General features: G+C 47.7%; 1 protein-coding gene across 2 annotated transcripts in view; it reads right to left on the minus strand.

Moving 5' to 3' along the window:
* Positions 1 to 17,501, minus strand: part of EPB41L5 (erythrocyte membrane protein band 4.1 like 5) — a 1,765,041-nt gene that overhangs the window by 1,331,606 nt on the left and 415,934 nt on the right. For both annotated transcript variants that reach the window (XM_069616748.1, XM_069616747.1), the window contains exon 6: positions 12,180 to 12,224. In XM_069616748.1, coding sequence (XP_069472849.1) covers positions 12,180 to 12,224 — 45 coding nt within the window. The remainder of the gene's footprint in view (positions 1 to 12,179; positions 12,225 to 17,501) is intronic.

Here is a 17,501-nt window from a genome sequence, read left to right on the forward strand (position 1 = left end):
GGGGCATGGAAATAGGCATCCTCCAGGTCCAACGATGTCAAGAAGTCTCCTTTTTTCCAGTTGGCCGAGCACGTGTAGCAACGTGACCATCCTAAACTTTTGGGACTTTAGATACTTGTTGAGACGTCGTAGGTCTAGGGTGGGCCTCCACTCGCCCCTTCTTTCTGACCAGAAAGTATATGGAATAGACTTTGGAGCACCAGAGTCGCTGGGGAACTAGCTCCATTGCCCCTTTTCGCAGCATGGTCCGTACCTCTTAGAGGAGCGGAGGGATGAGCTGCTCCTGCCGGATAAACAGTGGGATCCGCAGACACCTGCGTTGAAACTCCAGGGTGTGTCCTTGGGCGAGAGCGTCCAGCGCCCATCTGTCAGTGGTGATCTTTCTCCACTCACTGATGAACCTCGTCAGCCGGCCTCTCACCCGTGTGCACGGGTGGGTGCTCGACATCCGGGTCGATTCAGGCTTGCTTTGGCGCTTGCGTCCTGCCTTGCGCGCAATGCTGTCCACTACTGTAGGCCTGGGAATGCCCTTGTAGGCTTCCTGAGTTGAGCATGTGGAAAGCTGTCAGAACAGCGTGGAGAAACCTTTTGAAGACCTGCTTGACACGCCCCTGGAGGAGCAAAAAGACGAGCGATGCCCGTGGAGAATGCCCAGGAATGGGCCGTCTCAGTTTCCATTTTGATGGGTGTGAGGGACTCGTCGACGACCTTTCCAAACAAATTCTCTCCATCAAAGGGCATGTCCAGCACCTTCGCCTGGACCACCTCACGGAAGTTAGTGACTTTCATCCAACCTCGGTGACGAAGGCAGACATCGTTCCTCATCTACCGGACTCCCATGTCGGCGACGTCCAATGCCACAGTGATGGCGTTATCCGACACCACTTCCCCTTCCTGGAATGATTGCCTCCAACGTCTTATCGTCGGGGAGGAACTCCAGAAACGGCCCCAGCTTGTACCAGGATCACCAGCGCGTTGGCCGCCTTGATAGTGGGCGTGGTGGTGTGAATCACCTTCTTTCCCAAGGCATCCATTCTTTTCCCCTCGCTGTCCGGGGGAGCAAAGACAAGGACCGGTTGATCAACTGCTTCTTCACGGCTGCCGATACCACCAAATCCAGTGATGGTTGCAACCGCAGGCACTTGGGTGCGGAGTCCGGCAACCTATACTTCTTCTCCAGCCTATCCCGCTTGGCTGGAGCCATGCAAGGGTTCTTCATGAGCGCCTTCTCCCAGACATCGTCCATGAAGGGCACAGCCATGATCGTTTTCCTCTTGGCCTCGTGCCTTTGATACAAGACGCCCTCTTCTTGGTCTCCTCGGGCACCAGCTGGAAACACTCGGTAGCTCTGGCGATCATAGAGTGGAACGATCCCACTTCATCCTGTGGGGACAACTGTGTGGTGCATCCAAATGAGGCGATTCTATGTTCGCTGCGACAATGTCTTCGTCATCAGTCGTTGTGGCCGTATCAGTCCCCATACCAGTGTTTTTGTCTGCTGTGGGAGACGGGACCGGACGTGGAGGAGGTTGAAACGGGGGTGTCAGATGAAGCTTCCTCTTCTTCGTTGGAGGCTGTTCGCAGACCTGGGGGACCACAGGTACCGGAGCCGGAGGAATCCTCATCTGGATCTCTGACCAAGGTGTGTAGAGTTGACAGAATATCCAGGGAAACGTCCCTCAGCTGAGCAGGCAGAACAGGAAAACTAGGCCCTGCATCGTCATCGTCTTCCTCCTCTTCAACGCCCTTGTGGACCGTGTGTAAGGACTCCTGATTCTCGACATCTTTGGACAAGACCTCCATGGCTTGGGCGTCTGCCATGGAGGGCTGTTTAGGTGCCTCTTCACCCCCCCCCCTCCTGTGTTCCCCCCTCTTGAACCGGGGTCTGTACCGGTTTCACACCTTCTGGTGTGCCTGTAGACTTTGCCAAAGTCACTGCGGCGGTGTCACACCTTGGGGGTAGGGACACCTCAACAGTGGGAGCTACCCTCACAGGATCAGCGCCCTTAGCTGTCGCGGCAGCAGCACTCATCCAAAGTGTCGCCGACGAGGTTTTAGCCTGTGTCGGTTGGAACTGCTTGGGATGTTCGGCCTTTTTCTCCTCCGTCCGCAGCTTCTCGGATATCTCACGTAGTTTACTCGGGGTAGATGACTTAATCTTTGAAGAGGAGCTCGATGGTAGGCTGGCAATGGTGGCGGAAGGTGATGTTGATCGCGCCCTATCCACTTTGGGACCCGCTTCCACAGCGAACCCGGAGGACTCACTTGCGACTCTTGGCCTGGTCTTGGACACCCACAAATAAGGTGCCCTCAAAGGACTTAGACAACTCCTCGGACCGGCTGGTCCTGGGTGAGGCATGACCCTACATGGAGCACGGGTCAGAGGCCTCTGCGTTAAGCCACACTGCCAGCCTACTGTGCCTGTCCCTCAATGTTTTCTTCGAGAATCCAAGGCAAATCTCGCACTTTACCTCCTTGTGATCCGGTGCAGGCAGTAGAGGCATTGTAGGCTTTTGTCCTCCACAAACATATTCCGTAGCTTGCATTTGGTGCAGAGCTTGAAGAGGGACCCTTCCATCCTTCATGGTCGGAGGGTGTGAAATAGGCCCAAAGGCCATGTAGCATCTTCGACACTCTTCACCCTTGAGAGGCGCAGAACTTCACTGACAACGGATCTCTGCTGTTGGCAGGTGAAGAAAAGAAAACACAAGCTTCTTTGAAACAAAAATACAACTTTTTCCATCAAAAACAAAATCTACAAATAGCTTGGAAAGCAAACTCGAGGACTGCCCACACTGAAGCATGCAGTAAAAATCTGAAGATGGCTGCTAGAGGAGGGGTTTAGGAAGAGGACCATCATTGGATGGGGTCAGTATGACCCAGAGGACAGCGATTGGATTAGAGTAGAAATACAGTTTTTAAGTGAAAGTGAAACTTTTTACAGAGTATTCCCAGCCTGACAACAGGGAATATTCATGAGCGTGTGAATCCATACCAGACCCATGCTGGAGAAGAACATACATTTTCCAGCAGAACGGCATATTTACAGCTATATTCATGCCAGAAATTCAAACTGCAGTAAACGCTAAGTGGTTACAAATCACTAGGTGGGAGCTGCTACAAACAATTAACATGACAATAAAAGGATTTAATGCGATCAGAGAAGAACTGAGGGCCATCAGCCTCATGACCCTCCAGAACAGGTATGTCCAGGACTTAATTACAGCAATGGAAGTAGGCGAGTGTGCCAAGATCGGGCCTTCTTGCTGCACATAAATACCTGCCCACGATGGAGAAATTGGAACCCTGACAGAAGCAATAACTATGCTGTCAACTCTGCAAACAAAGATGGTGGAAGAAGTAGACAAGAGAGGATGAAGATTGGTTTTCGTCCCCGTTTTCATGGGTTCCAACCTGGTTAGGACAGTGCAAGAAGACAGCAAAGAAAAAAACTGGGATAAAGATAATGATTGATGTGAATGCTGTGACGGATGAGCACACAGACTGAAAACACCACCCATGAGCACCTGAGACAAAGTCCTCTGGTACCCCCAGGAACAAAGTTCAACTATGTAGAGCATTGGGTGTTCTGACAACCAACTAGGCAGTGCTGCCATATAACCTGGAGTGTGGATGAACACAAAGAATGCAGGTGACCTGAGGGTGATGACTAAGATATGGATCCCAAAATAGCCCTTCTGTGGAGGAAAAATGAAAATCGAGGAGGTGGTCGACGACTCAACCAGAGGGGGGAATGTAGAGAAGCAGACGTGTACGTCATTGATAGAATCCGTCCCCTCACCTCAGACATACGGTATGAAGCGCACAAAGACACTGCATGAAACCAGGTATCATTCCAACACTGCATCGAGTATATGAGAGAAGTTATGCACTTAGACAACCGCAAAGACTGTACCCTCAAACTGACGTAGCAGGAAATCTGCAAACACCGCTGAATATCAGAGAGCTGTAAAAGAAATCTGAGAGGTGCAAAGTGATGTCATAAGGAGAAGACACGATGACATACTCAAACGGTATACGAATACTTAAAGAAGGAAGATGTAACTGAAAAGACAAGAGCAAGCATATATACAAGTAAAAAGAAACCATATATACGAAGTTAAGTAACCAGATGTGTAGTGAATGTATATACCCAGACGCAAGATAGAGAGTCAAATAGAAGTTTGCTGCAGTAGAAAATATAAGGTGGGTAAAGCGGCCATGTTGAAAAGATGGCCGTCGGCTCTGAATAAAAGAAAGTAAATGTTTTGAAGGAGAGAGACCAGGGCTGCAGAGCTGACAGATGCTGGAAATACAAATTTGTACATGAACCAAGAATAGCTTTTGGCCAAGGATGCCACAGCATGAAGCAATTGCAGGGTACAAAGGGAGTCGAGGATTAGCAATGTGCACAGGACATGTTTCTCTTAGATTAAGTAAATGAGCAGACGTGTGCGAATGCCAAGTACTGAAAAATTAAAGATGAAGAAAGCATATGTAAGACAGAGCAACCATGTCTCCAGAGGCCAAAGAGAGTCATGCCACCCAGGATAATTGAATCAAATAGCACTAAATAGGAAGGCAAGAGTAAAATAAATCATGGTCTCTTCACCCGTGGTGCAAGACCAGAAAACAAGGCCAATTCATAAGCTCCAGACGAAGATAACAATGTACCTTTACTCCTTTTAAAGTTCCAGAGAAGAGAGCATCCAGCAAGTCAAGTACAAAGAAGCAGCGTTAGCCGAAGGCTTAACTGATGAGATGGTAGACTAATTGGGGAAGTGGTTGTTGGACGTTCTCTGCACCAGAGTTTCGCTTTGCTTACATCCTGCTAACGAGCCGATTGTCCAAGGTTGGGAAAGAATGCCAACCAATCACAAGGGCCTATGCAATGGTGAACATACATTGTTTCAGGAGGCAATCAGCTGCTGTTATTCTGCCATAATCTGTATTATAAGTAGTTAGGGGGATGTTTAAGGCATGCCTTCCGGATATGGGACAGCCAATCATGTTACTAACACCTACATAAACTATAAGTAGATATGTTCCCCTAACCAATCCCTCTGTCTGCTAGGTCTTATTATTTGCCACGTAGGATGATGTCAAAGCTGGTGCACATCGAGGTATACAGTCTTAGTGTAATGTGTGAGCTACGATTTGTTGTTCGCCAGGTTTCCCTACTTTATTGAGCTGATAAAGTAGTATTTGGACATATTCTTTGTGTCTGTCCGGTAATTTGGGTCCCAAATATCATGGGTCTATAATCCTTTGTTATGGAAATCCTATTTGGCGCATAAGATAGCCCAAAGGTGCCATTGTACAGAGGCTTCACAGGGAACATGGAATGTTGCACTGCCGCCGAAAAGTCTGGGAAAACCTGACATTTATCGCCATCATATTGAAGATCCCCCTTCGGCATGGCTAAGCAAAGGATCATGTGCCGGTCCCTATAGTTCAAAAGGCGGGCCATGATGGGACCGGTATTGGCCGCGCTGCCGGGATACAGTGAGTCCTCAACCACAAACAGGAGGAGAGCTCTGTCCCTCCAAAGACTAGCCTGCCGAGAGCTTTGACAAACTCCTCCATCTTGATCTGCCCCGGTGCGCTCGTATCCTAACCAGATGGGTATTTTTCCTGTGGGCCCTGCCCTCCAAATCCTCATTCTTGCCAGACACACCGACTTGAGCTGCACCTCCAGGGGTGACACCATGGCCGTGAGCAACGAAGACCCATCCTCCAGACCAGACACCCTGTGCTCCACCTCGTCCAGCCGGTGCTGTAGAATACACACCTTAGAGGAGAGCAAGTCCAGGTTGGAGTCCAACCCACATATGCCTGCCTTAAGGTCCAGCAGTATCTCCCCAATATCCACCTATGGCGCTGTGCCAGCCCCTTCAAAGGCTGACTCCATGGGCTTCACCTCCCCCGCCAGGGACTGAGCCCGGGGGGACCTGAAAGAACCCCCCACAAATGTGAACTTCCTCTGCAGCTGGTCAGTCTTCCCTATGGCGGAACCAGCCGATCTCAGTCGCCTCCTCCAGCAGGGAAAGGAACGAAGACACAAAACTCGGTAAGGCCGGCAGAAAAAGGCAGCCAGGGGGGTGACTACAGGCTCAAGCCACCTTTCACCTTCATCCCATCGTGGGCCTCACCATCCAATTGCCAAGTATCTAGCCCCTCAGGATCAAGCTATCATTCAGTGCCTCTCACCTCCCTGTCCTGCAGTCCACCAGGTCTGTTCCGCCAGGGACGAAGCCCTTAAAGCCAGTCCGTGCCCCACATCAGGGGGACATCAGTCTACTCGGCACAGGTCGGCGCCCCCACACAGTTCAGGGCCCCTGCCTCCTTTCACCCCAGAAATCCAGCCAGCGTATCCACTCCTTTGCTACTGGGTTCTTTCCATCCTTCCTCAAGCACTCCCTTGTTTGCCCCCTCTTTACAAAACGGTCAGCAGACCCTTCCCGTCCAGCCAACTATCGCCCCATCTCCATCACCCCTTTCCTGGGGAAACTGCTTGAGAAGTTGGCCCTGCCCCAACTTGACCTCCACACTGAACTTGTTGGCAGTCTCCACGGCCATCAATCTGGATTCCGAGCATCCAGAGGCATGGAAACTGCTCTTCTCAACACCTGTGAAGAACTGCTCTCATCCCTAGATTCCAACACCCCTGCTGACCTCATCCTCCTTGATCTCTCATCTGTATTTGACACAGTGAACCACTCCATCCTTATAATAAGGCTCCATGACACACTTGGTATCTTGGAGCAGGCACTGGACTGGCTGACCTCCTTCCTAACTGAACGCTCTTTCAAAGTGCTATTGGCCACCTTCTCCCCTACTTCCATCTCCACTTGCAGCGTCCCCCAGGGCTCCATTCTTTCACCTTGGCTCTTAAACATCTACCTTACTCTGCTGGCACACCTCATTTCCTCTTTCTCATCCAACCTCCAGTGCTATGCTGACAGATAACTCTTCTTAAAACTTCCTACAGACGCCCATGCACCCTCCATCATCCCTGACTCCCTCTCAGCCGTCCAGGCCTGGTGTACCTCCAATGATCTCTGCCTCCATGCCAGCAAAACAGAAATCCTCCCTATTGGGGCCCCAGCCCCAGACTTCTTCTCTTCACTATGGCCTTCTTCCTTGGGCTCTCCCTCTGCTCCCTCAGAGTCATCTTCGACTCCTCTCTCCTTCCTCCCTCATACTCAGGACATTGCCAAGAAGTCCAACTTTCAGCTTTTCCTTCTGAAAGGAATTCTACCTTTCCTCACTTTCCCCCAGAAACTCAATTTTAACCGGGCTCTGGTTCTCTCTAGGTTTGACTATTGCAATAGCCTCCTCCTTAATCTACTTTTTGTCCACCGTGCGACGCCTCCAACTAATCCAGAATAGGGCAGCAAGACTTATCCTAGGCCTCATGCCCAGGGGCTGCATCTCTCCTGCCCTTCAAAGTCTTCACTGGCTCCCGATCCCGGCACAAATTAAAATCCCTCTGCATCATCCACAAGGCTGTCTGGGGCCGGGGACAACTCTACCTGCAACTCTTTCTGACTAAATATGCCCCCTCCAGACACGTGTTCCTCTGGCACCAACTCCTTGCGTGTAAAGCGGTTTGCTAAAAAGGGGGCAGGTGGTCAGTCGATATCCTCTGCGGGCTCCCTTCTTTGGGGGTCTCTCTGTGTCTCTTTCTCTTTCTCTCTCTCTCTCTGTTTGATTGATGTGCAGGGCCCTTATACATCCTCTGGGCCCTGACCTCCCACATCTTACATCCCAGCAGCATCTCACCCTCCTCCAATGGAGGTCGCTCTTACCTTTCTTAATAGCACTTGACCTGCTGCTCTCCATGAGCACCACAGCACCTATCCCATACCCCTCTCCCCTCTGCACTTGCACATTCTGAACACGCACAGGGCATAGTAGGTTTGTCTTCCGCTCCCCATTGGCTCTTCTCCTATCTCTATATTTAGTTCTTTAACATTGTGTAATTACATGGTCTCATCCCCTGTCCCTTCCCTGTTGCCCTGTGGGCGCTTTGAGACTATTTTCTTCATGTATCAGCGCCAAACAATTGAACAATAAATACATTAAATAAATAAATCAGTAAAAGACTTTCAACACTTGATATAGTTCAAGGCAAGGGCCTGACCTTTTAAGCCCTACTCTAATCTTGAAGCATGTGTTTTTTCAGTGGCAGAGGAGGGACCCTAGTGGTCTAGAGACCAGCTTTTGGCAGCGTCAGTATAGGCACAGAATGCTGAACAGTCAGAGTTCCGGAGGAAGGCTCTTCAAACAAGTAAGTACTTTGTGCAACTCTGAAGTAAAGGGCCCAGGAACTTCAAAGAAGACACCCTAGAAGGATTCCAGCATTGGGCATGGGCGAACTTGATGAGGACTCCCAATCACATGAATCACCCCCAAAGCGTCACAGGAATCACACAAGGCTTAAGGTTAGTAATACCCAAGCCAACCCAGTACCTCAGTACAAAAGGAGTTTGCAGCAGGATGTCTTCAGGATCTGCAGCCGAAAACCTTGTCCTTGAATTACTTGTGGTGACAGAAGAAAGGACACTGGAAGGGAATTTGTAGCAGGGATCAACTGGGAAGACTCCAGGCAAAAGTAACTTCGCGGCTGGATGCGGCTCTGTGGTTTTGGCACCCATTTCAGGAGCCAGGAGAAGACTGAATATCACCAGTCAGATTCTCGTCACTTATCGGGTCCCACACTCTGGTGAGGGGACTTCAAGTATTCAAACCAAGTCTCTGGAGGTCCAGCAGGATGCCATCAAAGTTCTAGTGATATTTGGAAATCGCAAGACTGTGCACCGCACAATGGCTAGAGGTCTCAGGGTATGGGGGTATTGCAGCCCAGCAATGTTGATGCAAGTCGTGGGATGGCTCAAAATGCAGGTCTTCTTGAGACCAGAGGATCTCACCAGCGTGTGGGGAGGAGTATCACGTTCAGGACCACCAGGTCGATTGGAAGGAAGGATTAAAGCAGGCTCTGGTTACACAGCAGGCTCTATGGTCGCTGGAAATCACTACAACTGTCTTCTCTTCATCTTCCTATTTGGTTTCAGCTCCAGTGGTCGACTTGCCAGCAACCTCCAGGTTCAGAGTTTTTAACAAGAACTACAGCAAAACGTCTGCAATCGCCCTCTGCATTTTACAGAAAGGGACAGTCTGGCAGTCCAATCAGGACTGCTGCCCCCCCCCCCACTGGGAGTGGGCTCCTTTCAGGCAAGGTGAAAGACAAAGGGCTGCAGAGTTTTGACTCCTCCCTCGCTTCTCGTCTTCGCAAACATTCTGGAGCCTGCGCGGGGAATCCAAAGGATTCCTGCCGAAGACTAAACTTCCACTGAGGTAATTCCCAACTAGAATGGCAGGGAAAGACCTCAGAAACAGCAAGCACACAATGGCGAAAAAAAAAAAAAAGGAGCTCACCATCTCAGCAGTGCATTACCGAGGCCGAACCAACATACTGAGAGTAATAGTAACTAAGAGTCATAAAAGTACTTACACTGCCACCAGACATTCAAGTAAACTTGCAATTGTAACAAAACGTTACCATGTAAGTAAGAAAGGGGATACATTGCATCCCTAACCACTCCACATAAGGTGGGGTGTGCTGGCTAACTTATACACAATACAAAGGGGATGTAAATCCCTCTTTAACAGTAGTTCACCCAAGTATATGTAAGAGAAATTAACAGGGGAGCCCAAAGGGTCAACCACGCCTAATCCCAAAAGTTGCAGGAAACTAACTTACACCATACACTATGGAGAGACATAAAAAGGTCACCTACAAAAATAGTACAGTAAAGACTAGGCGAGAGGGGGAAAAAGATTCCCCTCACCTAGGGACATGGTAAAATAGTTACCAAGTTCAAGCAAATCGTTCTGGGGTTGACACATTTATCATAATAATGAAAATCTTACCAAACAGCACCTGATCTTTTTGTACTGTGTTTTGAACTTTTAACTCATGCACTTTGCAATTACTGCAAATAGCTACTAAGAATAGCTAGGATTCTAAAACAGGCCTGCCATGAAATGTTTTGCCTGTTCTCTGGCCATGTTGTCCTTTGCCCGTCCAGCCCCATAGTGTTTAGCATTGCCGTATATGGAATGCCCTTTCCCGGGGATAGCAGATTTCCCGGGCAAAGTGGTGATGTGGGGGATGGGACCGTCTGGTCCCAGTCCACAAACATGTGCCCCCCCCCCCCTTGCAGAAACCTCAGATCAGCGTCACTGAACCTGCACAGCCCACCAAAGATGAGCAGAAACAACCAGCGTGGTCGCTTCTTCTCGGTTTGCAGACTTAAACTCTAATGCTTCCTCGGAATAATAAATCTAAACTGTTTTTAACATATTCCACTGAAGAAAAGGCATGGCTGCTTTCAAACTGCATACTCAGACTAACTATTCCAACTATCTTTCTTAACCCCTCCATACTGCTAAATTCCATTAATTTCTTTTACATGGTTTGGATTTTTGCACCATAATTCGCTCATTCAAGATCATACTGTAATCCAATGATAATGGTTGCTCCGCCCTGTGCTTCAAAGTGGTCCCACAGCAATTTAGTGTTCTACATAACCTCGAAATGACAATATATCCCAGCTTGTGCGAGTCTTACATTGTTAATTTGAGTGGTTCTGCACTGCCAATAGGGGTGTTTCCTGTGATGCAACAGTAGACAGATTAATCTCATTTGTTACCTGTGGGCACTCCTTAACCTGCCAGTAATACACTTGTTCAAAAGCACAATCTCTGCAGTAAAGGTGCTCACACCCTGCAGTTGTGGTCCTTCCTTTCAACCGCCTACGTGCTGCCTGCAGCTCTACCCCTCTCTGAGCTTAAAAGAATAAAACACTTCATAAAACCTGCCTGTCCGCACACCAAGTCCAGTAGTAAAGACAGACTATTATAGCACTTACATTCAATGCACAATACACCTCCCTACTGAGGAATGAATTGATAAATAATATTGACTATGGTAAGAAACAGACACTGTGAAAACATGCAGATAACAGAAAAACTGGCTAAGACCTTGATGTTTTACTTAAGTAGAATCCATGGGTGAAGCTGCGCTTTGCCTAAGGAAAATTCCCACACAACAGTCAATTTGACGTAAATGATATAAGTCATTTATAACACGCCTGTACACAAGTGTTTCGAGGCGCAACAAGACAAGGGAGGGAATACAAAGGGAGGACAAGACAAATGATCTTACTAGCCCTTGTTTCATTCAGATTGAGCAAGTGCGAGAAGAAGTGCAAGGGGAAAGGGGGGCAGGGGGTAGTGCAAGGGAGAGGCGAGGGGAGGAGAAAATAGGTCAGCAATGCTCTGATTAAGTGCAGCCAGGGCAGCTTGGCTCTGGGTAGTGCAAGGAGAACAAGTGACTGTAGGGATACAGTTACAGTCCCCAAGAGCGTGGTAGGCCCAGAGGCAGTGCAAGGGTGACTGTGATGTGGCATTTATAACAAATCAGTACAAAATCATATAAACAAACTGCATAATCCACCTGTAAACATGGAGCGTGATGCCAAATATCCTGGTCCCTGTTCTATAACATTTTATTTAAAAGTAAATAAGGCACAACAAGACAAGAAGGGGAGAGAACAGGGATGAGGAAAAACAAAAAATGAATTAACAGGAGAGGGGAAGATAAGGTGAATGAGAAATGAAGCAATAACAAGAATTGTGGGGCATAGGGCGGGTAGAGTGTCAGTCAGGGCGGAAGGGCCCGCGGGTAAGCAAGTGTCAGGGGAGGCCAGGTGGACAGAGCAAGGGGAAAAGGACCACATACTAAGTGCGAGGGTCAGGGCTGGAAGGGCTCAAAGGGTGCAGGCCAAGTCAGGCTAGTGCAGGGGGAGGGAACCCAAGAGGGCTAGTGCAGGTGGGGGTCAGGGGAGACGAAGTGCAGGGGTCGAAGAGGGCCTGGTGCCCTGTAAGAATCTGAAGGAACCAGGCAGCCAGTGAAAGAGGCAGAGGGGAACATTAGAGGGGGGAGAGAGAAGAAAGAAGAGAAAAGGAGTAGAAGCTTCCGGAACTTAAGGAGATCCGGCTCAAGTCTGAGAGGGGCAGGGAGGCACCTGCGGAGGAGAGAGATGTATGATAATGAATAATAATGATCAAACCGGTAAGGAACATACAGTAGAGAAATAACCAGGACTTACTTTCCACTTAGAATATCTTGTTTCAGCTGGAGGACAAACAGATACCTGTGGAAAAGAACAAGGAAATACTTGGATTATCCAAAAGGCATGATATTGAAGTTTGGAGAACAAGGAATGCCCCATCAATCCAGCACCCCACCCGCAGCAGAAAGAGACCTAAGAGGATGCACGATAAACACGTGCCCATATGACAGACCATGGTCTTTTCCATTTGGTTTAGAAAAAGCAATATGATACATTGCATTACATGAAGCATGAAGCATGAAAACTGAAAGAAAACGTTCTTGAGTGCAAAAGAAAATACACAAATAAAGCAAGAATAACTTCGGAAAACAATCATGTTTTAAAGAACAGAAGCAAAAGTGGGAGCACATTTGAAGATAAACTCAACCGGGTCAGTTCAACAACCCAACCATTTTACCAGTCAAACCTAGGAAAGTAAAAGGCTACTTTTCTTTCATTCTAAATTCTGACATTAATATCTCTGCACATTGAGGGATCACAATGTGTAACTCATGCAGGAGTCTTCTGAATTGCTTTCTCTGGTTTCCAAATATATAAAAATAAAAAGGAAGCAAACAGGTGGGCTCAGTGGCCACCTGCATCAAGCAATTCCAATCTAAAAACAAAAGAAAGGAAGACGGATATCATCAGGTCTTGTAGCAGGCACCAAGTAGATCGCCGCCCCTTTAAGAAAACAGAGCTTGCAATGCACCGCCATCAATGAGAATAGGACTTGAAATGTAAGACTGCTCATTTCACATTTCTTTTTTATTATTATAATAAAAACTTTTTTAAAAAAAAAACATGACGAAGAACTAGGATTACAAGTAAGTATCGTTTCCTTCACACAAGTATAAAGGCTCATTAACAAGCCAAACCAAGACATTTTGGGACGGAGGGTAAGTCAGATCATGCTACTAGAAAAACGGACAATCTATAGCTCACAAAAAGGGGCAGGGAGAGGAATGGAGAGGTAAGGCCATACTGAAAAATGGCCTTACAAAAGTACCCCAATGTACTCTTAGGTTAATGCAATGAAGCAGCAAGAAGCCTTAACCACTTGCAAAATACCATTCAAGAGACGTACAGGCAATAGTACTGTGTCTCCTTCTAGCAGCTCTACTAATACTCGCATTGGGATCATACCTTAGTGATGGGAATGCAGACAGGGAATACGTTCACGGTTTCTGGTAGCAGAGCAGTTCCTTTAGAAAAAAAACCACATCTAGGACAAAGCTACATTGAAGCTGAAATGGCCTGTGTCAACAGAACCATAAAAACATGAAAAGCTGAGCAGAGACTTAGCCTTACTGTTTTCCTTTGTTTTCTCTGGATAATCATTTGCCAACCATTAGTATTTCGATAACGACATCAGTGCTCTGTAGGGCAGCTAACAAAATAAGCACACCAAATAAGCAGAAATAAGAACAAGCATGAATTGATACAGCCAACGGACCTGGCTTCAGTGTATGCATTGTAAATGCTTACAGTTCTCTGTGTCAATGACCCTGGCGACAGTAGCCCTTTTAGAGGGCAGGCACTAATGGAGAGGGGGCACGTGGGAGTGGGGAGGAAAGGGAGGGCCAAAGGAGGAAAGGGAAGGCAGTTCTGGGAATGATGTAGAACAAAGAAGGTTAAGTTGAACGTGGCTCTGTTATTATTCCAGGGTGAGGAAACAGCCCACAAGTGCAGATGGCTGCACCAAGGAGAGGGTGTCCAAGGAAAGGACGCTGCTGCCGATGCCCTGCCGCGATCGGAGGTGAAAGCGTGCAGCGGCATTCATGGAAGCAGGCTGAGCATGCCAGGGATCGGCTCAGAGGAAGCACTGCGGTGAGGTGTGCATCGTCGAAACGCCCACAGGAGAGCACCTGTGGAGAGGGATTCGCTCACACCAACAAGGCAAGTGCCGGGTGGGGCACAGGAGGGGGGCCGTTGAAACGCCCACGGGATAGCACCCGAGGCGAGTGACACGCTTGCACTAATGAAGCAAGTGCCAGGGAGGGGCACAGGAGAAAGGATCCAGAACAGTACTGGAGAGAATACACTGGGGAAATTGTGCACACAGACAACGCACGTGCAAGTGGCACCGGGAGGGAGCTCAAGGCAAATGCACAGGCGACAAGCGCCCAACACATATACAAGGGGCCCAGGAACGGAACTTGTTGTTTTCGAAATTCGAAAAGGGATATCAACAGGGCGTGCCAGTAATACTATCCCTAGTGTGACGTCCACTGTAGCCATGGTCCTTCACGCGTCGAGGTTTCTCAGATTGTTATTTTTCTTACATGAGGTAGCATGGAGTGTAGCTTGAGTACAGATGTATCCAAGCAGATATTTATCAGACAAGCTCATAAGCATCAGAAATACGATTACGGTGAGTAATGTATCGCTTCTGAGGCTTGTGGAATCTGCTTAGATAGCATGCTGTGCATAGATTAGTGAGCAGTGTAGGAGAAGGTGGTGGGTTGTGAGAAGGTTCATGGGTGAACATGTGTCTTAGAACCGCTTGTCCCACCTGTGCATCTGTCTTGGAATGCGTCTCAATGCAGTAGTGCTGAGTGAAAGTGCTTACTGAGCTCCATGTAGCTGCTTTGCAAATGCTGTCTAAGGGGACATTTGCAATAAATGCCAGTATAGCTCTTGCGCTCCTTGTGAGTGAGCTCTTGGTGTGAAAGGCAGTATCTTGTCTGACAGGGAATAGCACAGTTGTATGCACCTGATTATCCATCTGAAGATGGCTTTCTTTGAAATGCTATCCCCTTCTATGCCCGAGGCTACGGAGACAAACAGTTGGTCTGTTTTCCTTAGCAGTCTGGTATTGTTTACATAGTAAAGGACCACCCTCCTTACATCTAGTACGTGGAGTTTTACCTGAGCAGTGCTTTTTGGGTTCTGGAAGAAAGCCGGAAGCTCAATGGACTGGTCCATAAGAAATTTTGAGATGAACTTAGGAGAGAACCTAGGATGAGTACGTAAAACCAGTTTGTCTTTGTGTATGACAAAGGAGGGATCCTGCACGGACAATGCTTGCAATTCACTAACTCTTCTTATGGAAGTAATAGTATCAGGTCCCAGCGCTGAAATCCTGCAGGAGAAGACGATAGCCCACCCAATCCTCCAAACCAGTCCTCTCAGCGATCAGGTGAACAACTGCTCGATTGACCACATCGGGGGAAAGGGGGAAGTGGAAAAAATAATAAATTGTCAGGTTTCCTCCGGTCTCTTTAGGCTTTGGAACACTGGCAAACCTGCAAATAACACATCTTGGTTAACATTCATAAATAACACATGCACTGAATTAATATTTGCCCTCTTTTAGAATTACCACAAATTACCTGACTACCTCAGCTTTAAGCTTTGAGGCATACTGGGTGCTTAAGAATTCTTGTCTGATCTTCCTGTCACTAGCGATTAGCTCCAAACTGCTGTACTGAAGAGTTTATTTTGACATTTTGCTTCTCACCCCAGGAAGAGAACTCCGTTGTAACTAATGTTTTTAAGTTCTCTTATTTACACTTCTATTGGTGAAACTCTCTGCTCTCTCATCAGAGTCCAATGCAGTCTCTAGTTTTTCCATTAACTATAAACATCTGTCACCAAGAGTATTGGCTTTTTATATCTGCGAGCTGACTGATTAACTTTCCTTTTCTCTGAATCCTTTCAAACACAAGTTGCTTCCTCTTGCTGCCAAATTGCTTCTTCTAGCGTTGTTGTCACGCTTCCTGAGGGAGTCTAGGCATAACTTCCTTTGCCCTCACGTAGCTGTGTTCTTCCTCAACAATTAACGCTGCCCTAGCATGCTCTCATTTGCGCTATCCAGAAAATTACTTTTAATGCGCGCGTACCTTAGAACTGACACGCCACCAGGAAGAACGCCTCTGAAGAACTTCACCATCCCAGCGCAACCAGCTCTTAGCGTGCGGCTGTCACCTCAGCCGATTCCTTCCCTCACCGCACTATACAAATTATACGCTACGCTGCTTCTCTGACAGGATCCACCCAGCGCTGCCTCAACATTTCACTGACGCGCAGGCACGCCGGAAGGTACTTTCCTCTAACATGGGGAATACACAATGCGCAATAGGAACGAAACGCTTCCCTCCTAGGCTGCACACGCGCTACAGTCCAAACATACGCCTTTAAAGCTGAAGCTCGCGCGCATTTAAATACAACAGATTTCTAACTTATTTACAATGATCAGAGTATGAACTGAATATCTTTTTCAATAAATTGGTAATGACTTTAAACTTCCTTTGGCAACAAGTTCATACTGTCCATGCAGCTTGAAAATAGTAACTTTAACTTAGAACATTTCCATAACGTTATTTCTTTCTTTTGTCACTTATCTGTGGTTGATCTATGACACATCATGTAGCTAGTCAACTGAAAAATGTGTTTTCCTTTCTCTGGTTTTTGTGGTTACTCTGGAGCTCTGAAACGTTGCGACCATTTCTCTGCTGATCCTGAATGAAAAGCAGTTTGGAACCTCTGCTGAGGTTCCAAACTGCATCACAAAGGTCTGTAGCAGTCAGTAGATAATAGTCATTGAGCAGGAAGTTCACCACCATCTTGTTTTGGGAGAATGTCAGCTGCCTGACATTAGGAAACATCATGAACTTGCACCTACCAACACCATAAAGGGCAGAATCAAGAACCCAATACCTAGGAACCTGACAAATAGCCACTAAGAAGGCAGTCTTGAAAGTCAGGTATTTAAGACTTGACTTATGCATCGGCTCGAAAGGGGGTCCCATGATCTCAGGGAGTACTACATTGAGATCCCATCCTGGCGGCAGGTTTGAAATCAGAGGGTGGAATCTCTTTACTCCCTCCATGAATGCCTTGATGACCGGCACCTTCCACCATGAGACCTTATTGTGGGAGGTGGTATAGGCTGGTAAGGCCACCAGGTGGACCTTTAAAGAGTTGAATACTAACCCAGAGTCTAGCGAGTGGAGCATATAATTCAGAATGTGTGAAGTAGTACATTCTATGGGGTTCATTTGTTTAGACTGGCACCAAATTACAAATGTCCCACATTTGTCAAAATAACAGTGTCTAGTTTTAGGCTTTCGTGCTTCCTTCAGGATATCCATACACCTCTGTGGTATGTTAAGATGTCCAAACTCTATGACTTCAGGAGCCACGCAGCCAAGTTCATTGAGTGAGGTTGAGGGTGCACTGTTAATCCCCCGTGCTGAATGAGAAGATTGTCAGGCACAGGAGCTTGATAGGATCGCACATCGCCAGTTTGCGCAGATGTGGATATCAAGGTTTTCTTGCCCACATAGGAGCAACTAGGTTGAGCGTCACTTGTTC

Source organism: Ambystoma mexicanum, chromosome 9, assembly GCF_040938575.1.
Source record: "Ambystoma mexicanum isolate Mex_15411 chromosome 9, UKY_AmexF1_1, whole genome shotgun sequence".
NCBI classification, from domain to species: Eukaryota; Metazoa; Chordata; class Amphibia; order Caudata; family Ambystomatidae; genus Ambystoma; species Ambystoma mexicanum.